General features: G+C 39.7%; 1 protein-coding gene across 1 annotated transcript in view; it reads left to right on the top strand.

The window, feature by feature from the left end:
- Nucleotides 1-12,822, top strand: part of tenm4 (teneurin transmembrane protein 4) — a 239,930-nt gene that overhangs the window by 169,568 nt on the left and 57,540 nt on the right. Inside the window, exon 18 of the mRNA XM_036563237.1 lies at nt 5,796-5,915. Within this exon, the coding sequence (XP_036419130.1) occupies nt 5,796-5,915 (120 nt within the window). The remainder of the gene's footprint in view (nt 1-5,795; nt 5,916-12,822) is intronic.

Genomic DNA, 12,822 nt, shown 5'->3' with positions numbered 1-12,822 from the left:
TTCCACAGCTCCCGCTCCAACTTCTGCGGCCTTTCAGGCTAAGCCTTCCTCCCTCTCGCACCGTGTGAAGAACTTTAACAAGCCATTGCGTCCTCGGCCCGCTAATGTCAAGATGTCTGATGCATATAACCTTCTGAATAAGAAAAGCAAGAAGACGGAGGAGAAGAAGAAGAAGACAGGGTCTGATAGTGCCTTTTGTGGACGTGTCAGTGGACACTCATGGACTGCACTCCAAATACGAAGTGACATTTTCCAGAGGTGACATTTTTGTGACATTCAATAGAAACTCTTCAGTGTTTCACAATCCCCACTTCATTATTCTGAGAAGGGGGTGCTACCGATCCTCCATCTTTTTCCTGTGGAAAAAAAAAGGCATAAATAAATAAAACTTGAGCCACCAGCTACGAGCCGCAAGAGCCCAAGCCCACAGCTTACCTAAAAATATCAGCCATAATATATTATTCATCAACGCTATTCGTTCTTCCAGCCACTGACAGATATGAGAGGGCTTGGCAGGGGCTCTCAGACCCAGATGGGGCACTCAGGGCGCAGGGACGTGCCAGTGGGACACAGCCCCCCGGCCGTCACCTGATCAGGCCCTCTCTATTGATCCTGTACCCATTTGTCTATGTCAGAGTGCTCTTTCCTAACGTGTCCCACCACTAAAAAGCGTCTGAGGTGTTGCGTGTTAAAGCCACCGCGCTTTTAATGGGACACCCAATACACCAGGCTACATCATAGCCCTGCGTTGGGCTGGATGAGGGATAGTGCCACACGTTATTTTGTTCCTGTATTTTAGGCCACTTGTTTTATGTTGTATGTGCTCACATACATATAAACATGGTGATGTGCGCTACCTTAGCCCTGCATTGTGCTGGATGGTAATGGCAAAAAACATCAGCATTACAGTATTTTTTTTAAACACGTCACAGCATTTGATGATATTTAAGTTTACTTTAATAAAGTTCATGAAGCCATGCTCAGCACTGTTTTGTTTTCGTTGGGCTGTTCTATTCAGTTTGTTCTTAAATGTACACCAGAAAGAACCTTACACAGTATAGTAATTGTTAACCTGACGGAAAGCACATTTGCATAAAGAATTACTGTATGTTTAGTTTTTATGCATTTTGAACTGTTCTTACAAAACAATCTGGAACATCTTGCAAAGTGCGTCCAAAGATCTGACACAACCCTTTATTGAGTCATTTGTTTTTTCAGCGACACAAAGAAAACATACATAACAGTAAATTACACAGAAGTCTCAACAACTAAATACAATATGATTTTTCAGTGTTTTGTTTGTCCACCCCTTACCATTATTACAACTTCCATTCTTTTTAGGAGACTTGCTTTAAGGAAGTCTCCTTTCTGCAGGAATATTTTTCCACATTTTCAAAGTTCGGTTTGAGAAGTTGGTTGTGTTTTGGCTTGACAACATTCAAGTAGTCTAAAACACATTCAGTGGTTTTTCGCCTGTTTTTCTTTTATTTTTCTCTCCCTTATTCAAGCGGATTATTTTATCCAGTTGCATAATATGTAATACATACTAATTGCTTAATATGTAATACTTACATGTAATCTCTTCAGACATATTATGTACGTAATGGCTGTTTTAACTGGAAATTGAATAAATGGTGGGATAATAAAAGAGTGGTCTCTGATTTTGGCACAGTACTGTACAAATCTTTTCATCGATGCCACTAACTCTGAATATCAATATTGTTGGTTGAGTAATGCTGGAATATCGATACAGATGATCTTTCTCCCTTTCTCCTACTTTTCTAAATGTCCTCTCTGATAGTTCTTAAATTTGTGATTGTTTGCTACATCCATGTGCTCTTGGCACCATTTGCCATCATTTGGGAATAGAAGAGGAGGAAGATAGTGATGACTATTTCATTTCTCTTCATTGAGCTGATTTAGAAGGCTGGCATGTGTTCTTGGAAAAAGGGAAAGCTCTGTTGCACAGTAATGCAGTTCTAATGAGGAACTGAGTGTGCTGTATTTGTTCTTTTTCATGTGCTTTGAAAATAAATGGCTGATGTAATGATGATGCCAATGCTGATTAGGGAAGATTCCTAGTTTTGTAAAAGCAAATCTGTGCTTCTGATATGATTTGATAAGACATTTTTCTTTTATCTCAGATGCTGAGGTGTTTTGGGAACACTTATCTAGTGTACTATCTATTTCCTGGTGCTATAAAAATGGCTGAAAGCTTTATGGTGTTACATCTTTAACATCCATATTTCAGCTTTGTTCAGTTTTGAGCAAATGTGGGCCAAAATTGGCGCTGTTGTTAAACACTCCCTAACTAGCGTTTCAAATATGAAGTCACAAGTTTAACAATGTAAGAAAGAAGTGGTAATCCCACTTTAGTCAAAGTCAAGTCTGAGATCAAGGCTGATCTCGGAGGCAGTTTATTCTCTTTGAAATAACAAGGCTGTCAGCATGTTCCCCCACGCATTGTTTCAGTGCGCTTTAACTGCTGTTGAAATGTGTCATTATTTTACTCATTAGCACCAGTGGAAAGCTCAGCATCTCTCAATTTTCCTGTAAAACACAAAGTGGAGATGTATACACAGTCTCCTTTTGCACTGGTAAACTTCTACATAAGTGAACCCTTCAGGTTCCTGCAGGTCTAGAAGTGTTCTACTACTCTCTCCTTCTTTCTGTTTCTCACTATTACTGTTCTGTTTAATGGCAATGTTTAAGCAGTTTCTTTAAGGCAGTAATCAGTCAGATCTGCTCACGTTCCACTTTTGTCCCAAAAAGAGAGGAGAGAAAAATGGGGCGGTTACACTCTAATAGCAGTTCACTAAAACAAACAGCCAGCATCAGTGATCAGCCACAGGCTAACGGAGTCACATCTTGTTCCTTTCTTTTTACTCGTTATTGCACCACTAGCCCTTGGTGGGCAGGTTGGAGGGTTGTTTGGAGCACTGCCTCTGCTAACTTTGTTTACGGAGAGGCGAAGCTAAGCCAAGGACAGCTGAAGGAGAGAGGCAGCCTAAATTAGCATAAAGCAGGGCTCCATGGGAGCAGGATATTGTTGGGTGAATGATCTTGCCTGCAGTAAGGACAGGATGAGGGCAGCCTCTTACACACCAGTGTTAATTGTTTCCGCTATGTGGCAAATGTTTAAGACCTAACGCATAGGAACGGGTCCACTGTCTAATCGTTCTTCAGCAAGAGCACTTAATTAAAAAAAAGCTTGCTACACACTTTCTTTTTACTTTTTATGTTTGATTGTTAACTTGTGGGATGTTATTATCATATTAGCAAATTGGCCACTGTATTAGAAATACTTACCTAGTTAGAGACTAGGGCTGTCAAAATGTAGAAATGTAGAAAACATCCAGTGGAATGTTTAAAGCCTCTGCTGTGGCTCCTAGTATCTTCCAGGCCAATTACTAACATGATCACAAACAATAACTACCAAATGGAAGGAAGAACATGCTTTTGCTGACCTTAAATTATATATTATTTTGCTTTAATTAGAATTTTATGGGGTTTTACATACCATGGGGTCATTTGCAGCTCAGTCATTCTGATAAAGGTGATGTGTTAACACTAATGAGCAAAAATGTTCTCATATGAAGTAACCAATGATTTGGGTCAGGTGGCTTCTCAGACTTTGCTGGCAAGCCAACGTTCTGAATATGGACATTTTGTAGCATAATAAATTAATAATTACTTTATATTTATGGCATTGAAGCTGTGTAGCTAAGCTACAACACAGCTACTGCAGCCACCCACACCACTTACAGATTCACTACAGTCGGTGTCCTCATGTTTTCAGCTCAGCCTTTCTTTAGCTTATAATAACAGTGGGACATCACTGGTGAGAGGATTTTATGCAAAAGTCCTTTTCGAAGACACAGGGAAATCGGCCTATGTGCCTTTTTTAAACCGCCTTACAAATTGCGTGCTTTTGGGTCGCTTGATAATTTATGCTGATTGCCCTCTGGTGGATTTAGGAGACATAACATTGACTTGGAAATCTGGCGTTAACATCAGTTAGCCATGATGTGGCAGTATAACTGATGTGTGTAACACACGCCAACATGTCTCTGTCATGGCAGAGTCACTGATGTGTTCAGAATGATCCACCACCAAAACAGTATCCAGTCAACAGTTGCCCTGTGGTCAGAAACTGACCAACAGTGGGGTAGAGGTGGCCAATAAATGTTGCATGATGTGTACAGTGATGCATTGTACACCTATATAGTGGACCTATAAGGGAGTTGGAGCTCATAAAGTGACGAGGGAGTACACAGTAGACTTTCTAAAAAAGTCGATGCTCAGTGTGATTCACTGCTGTGGATGTAGCACAAGCTGTACAGTACCAGTCAAAAGTTTGGATGCAACTTATTGACTGTATATTGTATAATGTATAATGAATATATTGCATGATTTTATAGATATTTTGATGTAAAAGCTCATGATTCAATGCTTGGAATCTGTTTCTAAAGCAAATTAAAATAGTGAATGTGATGCTTATGTATGAATTTCATTCTAATACAAATTTTTAAAATACAGTCAGAGACCACCCTTTATCTCCAGTGGCCATTAAGTAAAAGCTATTCATTTTTCACGAGATATTTCTGAGGATATTATATAAGACTATGTGTTTACATAATAAGGGGAAAAGTATAATAAGTGAAAACAGGAGTTTCTGTAGATGGAGTTCAAGAAGTGATTAACTGATACAGAGAAAATGGTACTCCTACGAGCCATGCACGGTGGTAGAATACCAAAACTGTTACCCTCAGATGAACAGTACTTAAAACTTTCATCTTTGAGAGGGAGGAGAAAATCAAGCTCTACCCTTGCTTCAGATCTGAAAACATCCACAAGTGCACCACTTATACTTAACGGCCTCTTTTACTGGTAATTAAAAAAATGAAGGGTGGTCACTGTACTTTTATACAGTACTGTACATTGTTTTGAAAACACATAGTTTTCAGCAGTCAGCTAGTACTCAACATATGTGGAGCTACTACAAGTCTGTTGGAAAAAAAATCCCAGATGGCTCCTCATGAAACTGCTGAGAGAATGCCATAAGTGTACAAAACTGTCCTCAAGGCTGCTTAAAAAATTCTAGACAATAGTTTGAATTATTTAACACTTTGTGGTCACTGTGTTATTCTGTATGTCTTATTTACATAGATTTAATGTCTTTAATATTCTAAAATGTGGAATATACAAGGTAAAAACATAGTAATGTACAAACAAGGCTTATAGGACCTCTTTGTGTGCTGCATGTTTACTTCCTAAATGTCTTATGAAGTCTCCTGTAAGCTCTACTTCGTGTGACATTGGACTTCATAAGTCTTGTATCATGCTGTTAATCCTCTTGGTGTGAGTTCAGGACTGTTTGAAATTGTGTTTGATTGATTCTCTAATATTGATTTGTAAGTGTCTGCTCTGCCAAAGTAACTGATAGCATCTTCAAAGTGTGAGATCATTTCCAACTCTACTGGAGTGGCTGAACACACCACCGCAGCACCTCACGGTTGTTCTCCCTCCTCCAAGCAGTTCCCTGTTTTAATTAGGATGAAAGTGTAAAGAATTCTCTGTGAAGTCCTTTTTTTCTTCTCATTATCTTTCTTTCTTTTAAGGCAGGGAACCCCACTGCGGCCTCCTCAGAGCTGTCGGTCGGGTTTAATTCATTATTTAAGTAATTGGAAATTGGGTCACGTGAGGTGAATTCCGCCACTGTGTGATGTGTGTGGTATTACATGGCAGAAATGAGGGCTGACACGTCAGCTTTGTTATGTCGTCTCTCTCTCTAGTCACGCCTGCGTCATCCGAGGACAAGTGGTGACCTCTGACGGGACGCCGCTGGTTGGAGTGAACATCAGCTTCATCAACAACCCAGCTTATGGATACACCATCACCAGACAGGACGGCAGGTATGCTGCTCTACACGCACACACAAACACACACACACACGCACATGAGGAGTCAGGACAAAGTATTGTGTTAAGTATGTAGCGTTCTCTTTGCTCTTTCAGCCACTCTAGCTTAACCCATTTTCATCTCAGCCATGAAATGCTGCTGCTGCTTGTTCTGAGGGAGGTTTCAGTTGTACTATACAATATTTTTTTCTTCACCAACATTTAGAGAATATATTTTGATGTAAATCTATATGATTTACAAGACTGTCTTATTTTTGAAGTTGAGCAAGCAAGTCAACAGTCATAAATGTTTTTATTGTGTTCAAATGTTGTTCTTTTTATTTTGGCATTGTGAATTTTTTTGGCGTGAAGAAAACTACAGCTGTGCTGTCCGTTTTATCTCGGTATGGCCGTTTTTGTGGAGAGGTGTGAATTGTTTTTACGGCTGCAGGTTCTCACATCTCCCCTTTCAGCCCTCATTGCTCATCAGCAGCTCAACACAGAGTCACAAAATTTCACACACAGAGAGAAAACTGCGTCACATTTAATCTGACAACAGAGTAATGGGGAAATATATTTTGATTAAGTATAATGAATAAAAATAGCCAAATTGAGTTCCAGTCTGCCTGCTGGGGGCTCCTGCAGGAAGTGGCTACAATGTAGACCCCACAGTGAAAGTATCCTTTTTACTCTTAGAAATAATTTGTCACAACAAAAACATGCTGTAATGCCTTTGTTGTTAGCATTGTTGTTTCTTCTGTAAAGTGACTTTGGATATGAGAAAGATGAAACTTGCCATTTCCATTTAATAATAATAACAATAACAACAATAATAATAATAATAATAATAATAATAATATTTTACTCAAAGCTCATTCAAACAAGCATGGAAATTCTGTTATTTTTCAGTCCTGACTTTGTGTCAGAGTAGGAGATATTTAATGATTTAGGTTGGTGAAAAGTCATTGTTGCCTGTCCAGTCTGTAAAAATCATTCTTTTCCCACTCTGGCACATTTTACCATTGTTTAACATCAAAGCAAACAGGAAAAAAGCCCAAAGTGCTGACTTAAATCTGACAGTACAGACTTTAAATAAAATGTAAATGTAATGAATTGCATAACCGTGTAACAGACTTTGTAATTACATAATTGCAGTGTAATCGTATAGTATTAAATAGCAATAACTAGGGTTGATTGCAGCATTCCTCCCTCCTTTCGAACATGTTTTTCTTATTCAACACTGATCCACCTCTCTGATCTCATTCATCTTTCTTTTCTCCCTCTCTTTCTGGCTCTTTTTTGCTCCGAGTTTAGATGTTATCCTTCTGCTCGCTCTCTCAATGCTCCACTCTTTCTCTCTCACTGCCCTGAGCTGATCATTCCTCCCTGCTGCTCTCCCATCCCACACATTTACTGTCCTCCCTCCCTGCACCTTTCTCTCTCTCTACTGTGTTCCCTCTTCTTTTCTTCCTTTGTGACTGTAAACACTCGTCTTTCCCTCCCTCACCCTCCCCAACTCACTCACTCTCTTTCTGCTCTTTTTTCTTCTCCATCACTCTGTCTGTAAACACTCCTTTATCTCTCTCTGCCTCTCTCTCTCACTCTATGCCTCTCTCTCTCTGTGTTCCCCCCTCTCTATGCCTCTCTCTCTACCTTCCTCTCTTTGTCTCTCTCTCTCTCTCTCTCTCTCTCTCTCTCTCTCTGACTCTCTCTCTCTTTGTGTCTCTCTCTCTTTCGTGTAAACATGCTCTCTCTCACTCTGCTCTGTACTGAACCCTGGCAAAACATGCTCAGCGCGGCGTGAAATCACAAACGCACCTGTTCAGCCACTTAGAAACAGGGGAAGGCTGTCTCCACTCGTTTTTATGATGTGTTCTTTATTGTCCCAGCACCTCTGTTTTGCCCATGTCCCCCCACTCCACCACTCCAGAAAGGCTTCTTCTGCCTCCCGACCATCAACTAAGACTCATACTGACCATTTATGAAGAAACAGTTAGTTTAACATAAGCCTGGGGAAGGATAACAATAATATATTAGTTAAACTTAACATTTATAGCCTTTTGCTTAGCCACTGCAAATTCCACTTAACCTCTAGAAGTTGCATCAGCATTAGCAAAAGCATACTGTAAATTTGTACTAGTTACTTCTAACTCACTGCTCTTTGGAACAAGCGGAGAAATTCTGTCGAAAGTGTGAATTCTCCATTTTTAGTCGATACTACATTTGTGTTTATAAGGAGACAAGAATTATGAGTATTGTTATCAAAAATGCAGCATGGTATGAATTAGTGTACGGTCTTGTTTTTTTTGGAAAGTAAAACATTATTTACAGTTCTGGAGTTTGCTATTCTTTGTTTAACAGTTTATTCCAAATTATTTGGCAATGCAGATTTGAACATGTCCATATTAATGGGAATGTAATTAATTTCCAAACTAACAGTGTCATAAATTCCGTACATAATTCTGTATATAGGAAAATAATACTGTTAGTTTTAGTATGGAAGTTTAACTTTGCAGTTTCAGGTATGTTTCAAGGTAAATATAATTCGTTACATAACTCACTATATAATTACTTATGTAATTATGTAATTACATGCAAAAAAACAAGTAATAACTCTTTGAAGGGTTAATGCCTCTTTTGTAGCTGCAGGCATGTCCTGCAGGGTTGTAGAATGCCTTTGATTTGTGAAATATGTGAGTCATGTGTACATCCCCAATTCCCTGATGGGGACATGAAAGTAATGAGTCACCCACTGCGTCAGTAATCACACTGCAGGCGCTGTGGCTGGTCCAAGCCGCGCCGATCGTTCATGTACTGACCTAATCCACAGATCCAGTTAACCCCTTTGCGTTAGCCCTGCTGTCCCTGTGAAATCCTGAGCAGAAGGCTTGGTGCTGTGGAGAATTATAGTGTGTGTCACCAGAACCTGAGGTGCTTCTCCTGATTGATAACGGCCTTATCGATTGGCCTCAGCCTGTAGGTGTGCAATTTGTGTGTGCATGTGGCTGACTGGCCTTTGTGTGAGTGGCCGACACCAACTGGTGAGCGGTGCAGGATTTGGGGCAGCATGAAAGCACAGAGTTTGCCACTAGTGCTGCACAATATGGACAAAATTGTAAATTGCAGTTATATTGCTGTATATTGTTATTACATTTTGACTTGCAGTATATTAAGCCTGTCACCAGCAACAACAAAAGCATAGTGTAATTTAGAACTATTTCACACAAGGGGGAGGGGGCTGTGACAATATTTTATCATTATTGTGATAAATCACGTCACAATATACTTTTCTCAGTGAATTGATTGATTGTCATTAGTACTTAAAGAACACAGGCCAGTTTCTTGCACCTTTACCTGTTTTATTGGATTTCATGCAGTATATGAAATGCTAATTAAAATCATTGTACAGTATTTTTAACTGTAGCACTAAAATGCTGCATTTATGCTGGTGCATTTTGTCTGTTCCAGCTTATCAAGTACAACATTTTGTGATATGTATTGTATATTGTGAAAATATGTTGTGGTATGTTATATTTTGGCTATTTTGCCCACCCCCTACTTTCAATTGATACCACATTTGTGGTCATAAGTAGAACACGAAATCTTGTACGATCACATACAGACTTGTTTTGCAGAAAAAAAAAATCCATCCTTTATATTTTTGCCACTTTTTCATTGCTTGAAACAAACTGAAAAGATGTAGTAGAAGTGAAAAAGAAGTGTTGAACCAATCAAGACAGAACTTTATATGTAATAAATATGTAATTACATTTGAATAGATTTACAAAATGTAAGTAGTAAGAGTTAAAAGCATCATTAAACCTTAGTTGTGACATGATTAAAACTTATCTGGTATTTCACGATGATCTGGATGAGCTCAGCACACAAAAAGGATGTTTTAGAGAGGTAATTTGTTTATTTGCGCTTTCTGCGTTATCAGAATTGTGAAGGGCAGAGAGTGATGACTACAAAATATTTTGCAGTGACTAGTGCCCCCCCACTTACGCACACACTCTCACTCAGTCCTGTTTTAGCAAGGGTACCACAGCAAGGGCAGAGCAGACCTTTGTTTACAGACTTGGCCAATGAGTGCTATGCATTAGAGTAGGTCTGCAGGGATATGCAGTTGAATTAATGTCCAGGCAGCATGAGGGCTGGCTGCAGACTCACTGTGTAACTCCTGCAGCCTGCATGGACACACTGTCCCAATACATTCCCCGAGGGCCCTAACATCACCTACTGCTAATGGCTTGTTAAGAAAAGCAGTTGCAGGTGTTCGGGATGTGTAGCTGGATTAGTGTGTGCTTGTTTCTGCCTGAGTGTGCGCATTCATTTCTATCTGTTGAGAGAATTCACACTGTGCTATTGTCCCTGTATACTCTATTCTCCAAAGAGTTCCCACTCCCAAACACTGGCATCTGTGTTTTTTAGACAAACACTGCCAAAAGCTGCAGTCAAATTGAACACAGAAAAAAAATGAAAAAGCTATTCACTTGAATGAGAACGGATGTGGTACTGTGCAAATGGTATCCCATTCCAGTTGAGGTTAATTTAGCCTTGCCGTTTATCTAACTCTACTAATTGGCAAATCCTGGAAGCATGTGCTGGTAGAAAACAAGTGGGCAGGCTGTGGTTTCTTTTTTGTAAAATGGGCATCACAATTCCCTTATATGAAAATGCGAGCCTGAATTGGGTACACAAGCTTATCAGCTATCTTGCTTTATAGCTATTCGGTGCTTAGTAGCTCCCAACTGATGACCGACACAGCTCAAGCTCAGATGAACAAACATTACCCAGCACTGCCCTCTAAAGGTGTTAAAGCACCAGTCAGAAGTTGTGTTGTTTTCATAAGAACCATGATGCGCCTTAATAAACGCATTTCATGCTTTCTTTTATTTCCATAAATTGATCCTTAAAGGATGAAAATGCACCCAATTAAATTCTGCTTGTTGTGATATCAACATAGAATTGCAAAGCTAACAACTGTGGAAAATAATTGCAGTCAGCTTAAGTAATGGCAATCAGGTGAATGTCACAGGCCTGTTTTTTAAAAAAAAAACTGCTCATTATTACAGTTGTAGGACTTTCCATTCATTCAAAAGAAACTAAGTAGTTTAGCTGTACACTGAACCCAGAACATGCTGGTATTGCCCATAATCTCCTGATTTTTGCTCAATTTCTGTACAGCAAGTGGTCAGTTGGAGCTGGTTGTGGGACTGTAGAACTTTGAAAGTTCTGTTAGAGCTCATGTGTCAAACACAAGGCCCACAGGCCAGATCAGGCCTGTGACACAATCCAATCCGGCCCTCAAAGTTATTGTGATTTTCTATCGGTATTAGTCCATTTCACAGTGAGCTGCACTACAATCCCCAGCATGCACTGCAACGTAATGTGTACTGAACCCCACCCCCACCCCCACAACACTCTATGGGGCAGCAGATTTCTACCCAAATGCACACATCATATCACTGCTAGCTGCGTTTCAGGTGCAGTTCAACCAACAAAAACGTTATGAACACTATAAACACTCAGCAGCTCAGAAGCTGAGTTAATGAATTTGCAGCAAAGAAAAGATGTCAGGTGTGTAGATCAAGCACACAGGTAGGTTTAAAAAACCTACATCCTGAGGACAATTAAAGAGATTTAAGTTGTCTGTAGCTAATGTAGCCCTTGTATCAAGTAATCACGTGTAACATTTGAAGATTTTTAACAAGTGGCTGTATTTTGCTGTTGATGTTTTGACGTATTCGAATGCAAAGTCTCTCTGGCCCACGGATTTAATACGATTTTTTTAATATGGCCCTTTTAGTGGTTGAGTCTGACACCTCTGTGTTAGAGTGCACAGCCCTTCTGTCTCTGATCAGCAGTGCTACAGAAGGAATAGACTCTGAGTGGGAATATGTTATCTGAAGTAACATCACAGCTGTGATTTGGTTACATGCAAAACTCAAAAAAACATTTGGAAGTGAGCGCTTAAAGTTGCACAACATGACCAGTGCTGCCTGGCTGTCAACATTTTGGCAACACTGGGGCAAAGTGTGACATCATTAGCAGGTTAAAGTTTGTACTGAGGGCTGCAAAGTGCGAGGACCTACGCTAGCCGTCAAAAGTTTGAGGACGCTGCCTTTTTTCTTGCTTACAGTTCTCAATTAAGTGTGAAAATGTACCTGCAATAAATTTACATAAACAGTTATTTACTAATGCTTTCGGTATACTTTTCAGCATTCAGCTTCATGTTCGTTAAATTGTCATCCTTGATATGAAGAGTGTTTGCGTCTAAACTATTGTTAAAAGCACATATTGATGATGTTTTGGCCTCAAGGTGCTTTGTACAGCTAAATGGTTTGAGTGCTGTGACACTGACACACAACAAGGGAATAAAATGGGTGGGCTTTGGCATAATTCATAAGGTAGAATTCTCACTAATATATGCCGCACATATTTTCATGTGTAGTGTTTGTTTTCCTCAAAATAAATCTGGTTGGTCAATAATATGCAAACCAACAGCTTTTTGACCGCAAACTTTTGATGGGCAGTGTGCATTGTACGGCATAACTGTGCACTGTAAGAGGTCATCTGAGGGGTCATGCAGATTGGGGGTAAATCAATTTGCTGTAAGAGCCTCATATTTTTTTTTATACGCAGCAAAATCCCAATTTCTGCATTAACACCTACAAGTCCAGCTGGACACAAATGTGTGTACTGTGTACGTTTTCTCTGCTGATTTGTAGACTACACTTCTTTAATCTCCTGTCTTTTTTGTTGGCATGTTCTTAGAGAGGCTTTTAGATATGCTGATTGACAGTTTAATTCTCTCAGCTCTCCTTATAAACACAAATGGAGTCTGCATCCTCGTTCCACAAATCCAGTTGCGGAGGACCACAGAGGCAATTTAGTGTTTTCTCAGCTTCAGAACACCTGC

The sequence above is a fragment of the Colossoma macropomum genome, unplaced genomic scaffold, assembly GCF_904425465.1.
Source record: "Colossoma macropomum unplaced genomic scaffold, Colossoma_macropomum, whole genome shotgun sequence".
In the NCBI taxonomy this organism is placed as follows: Eukaryota; Metazoa; Chordata; class Actinopteri; order Characiformes; family Serrasalmidae; genus Colossoma; species Colossoma macropomum.
This window is presented reverse-complemented; position numbering and strand designations above follow the sequence as displayed.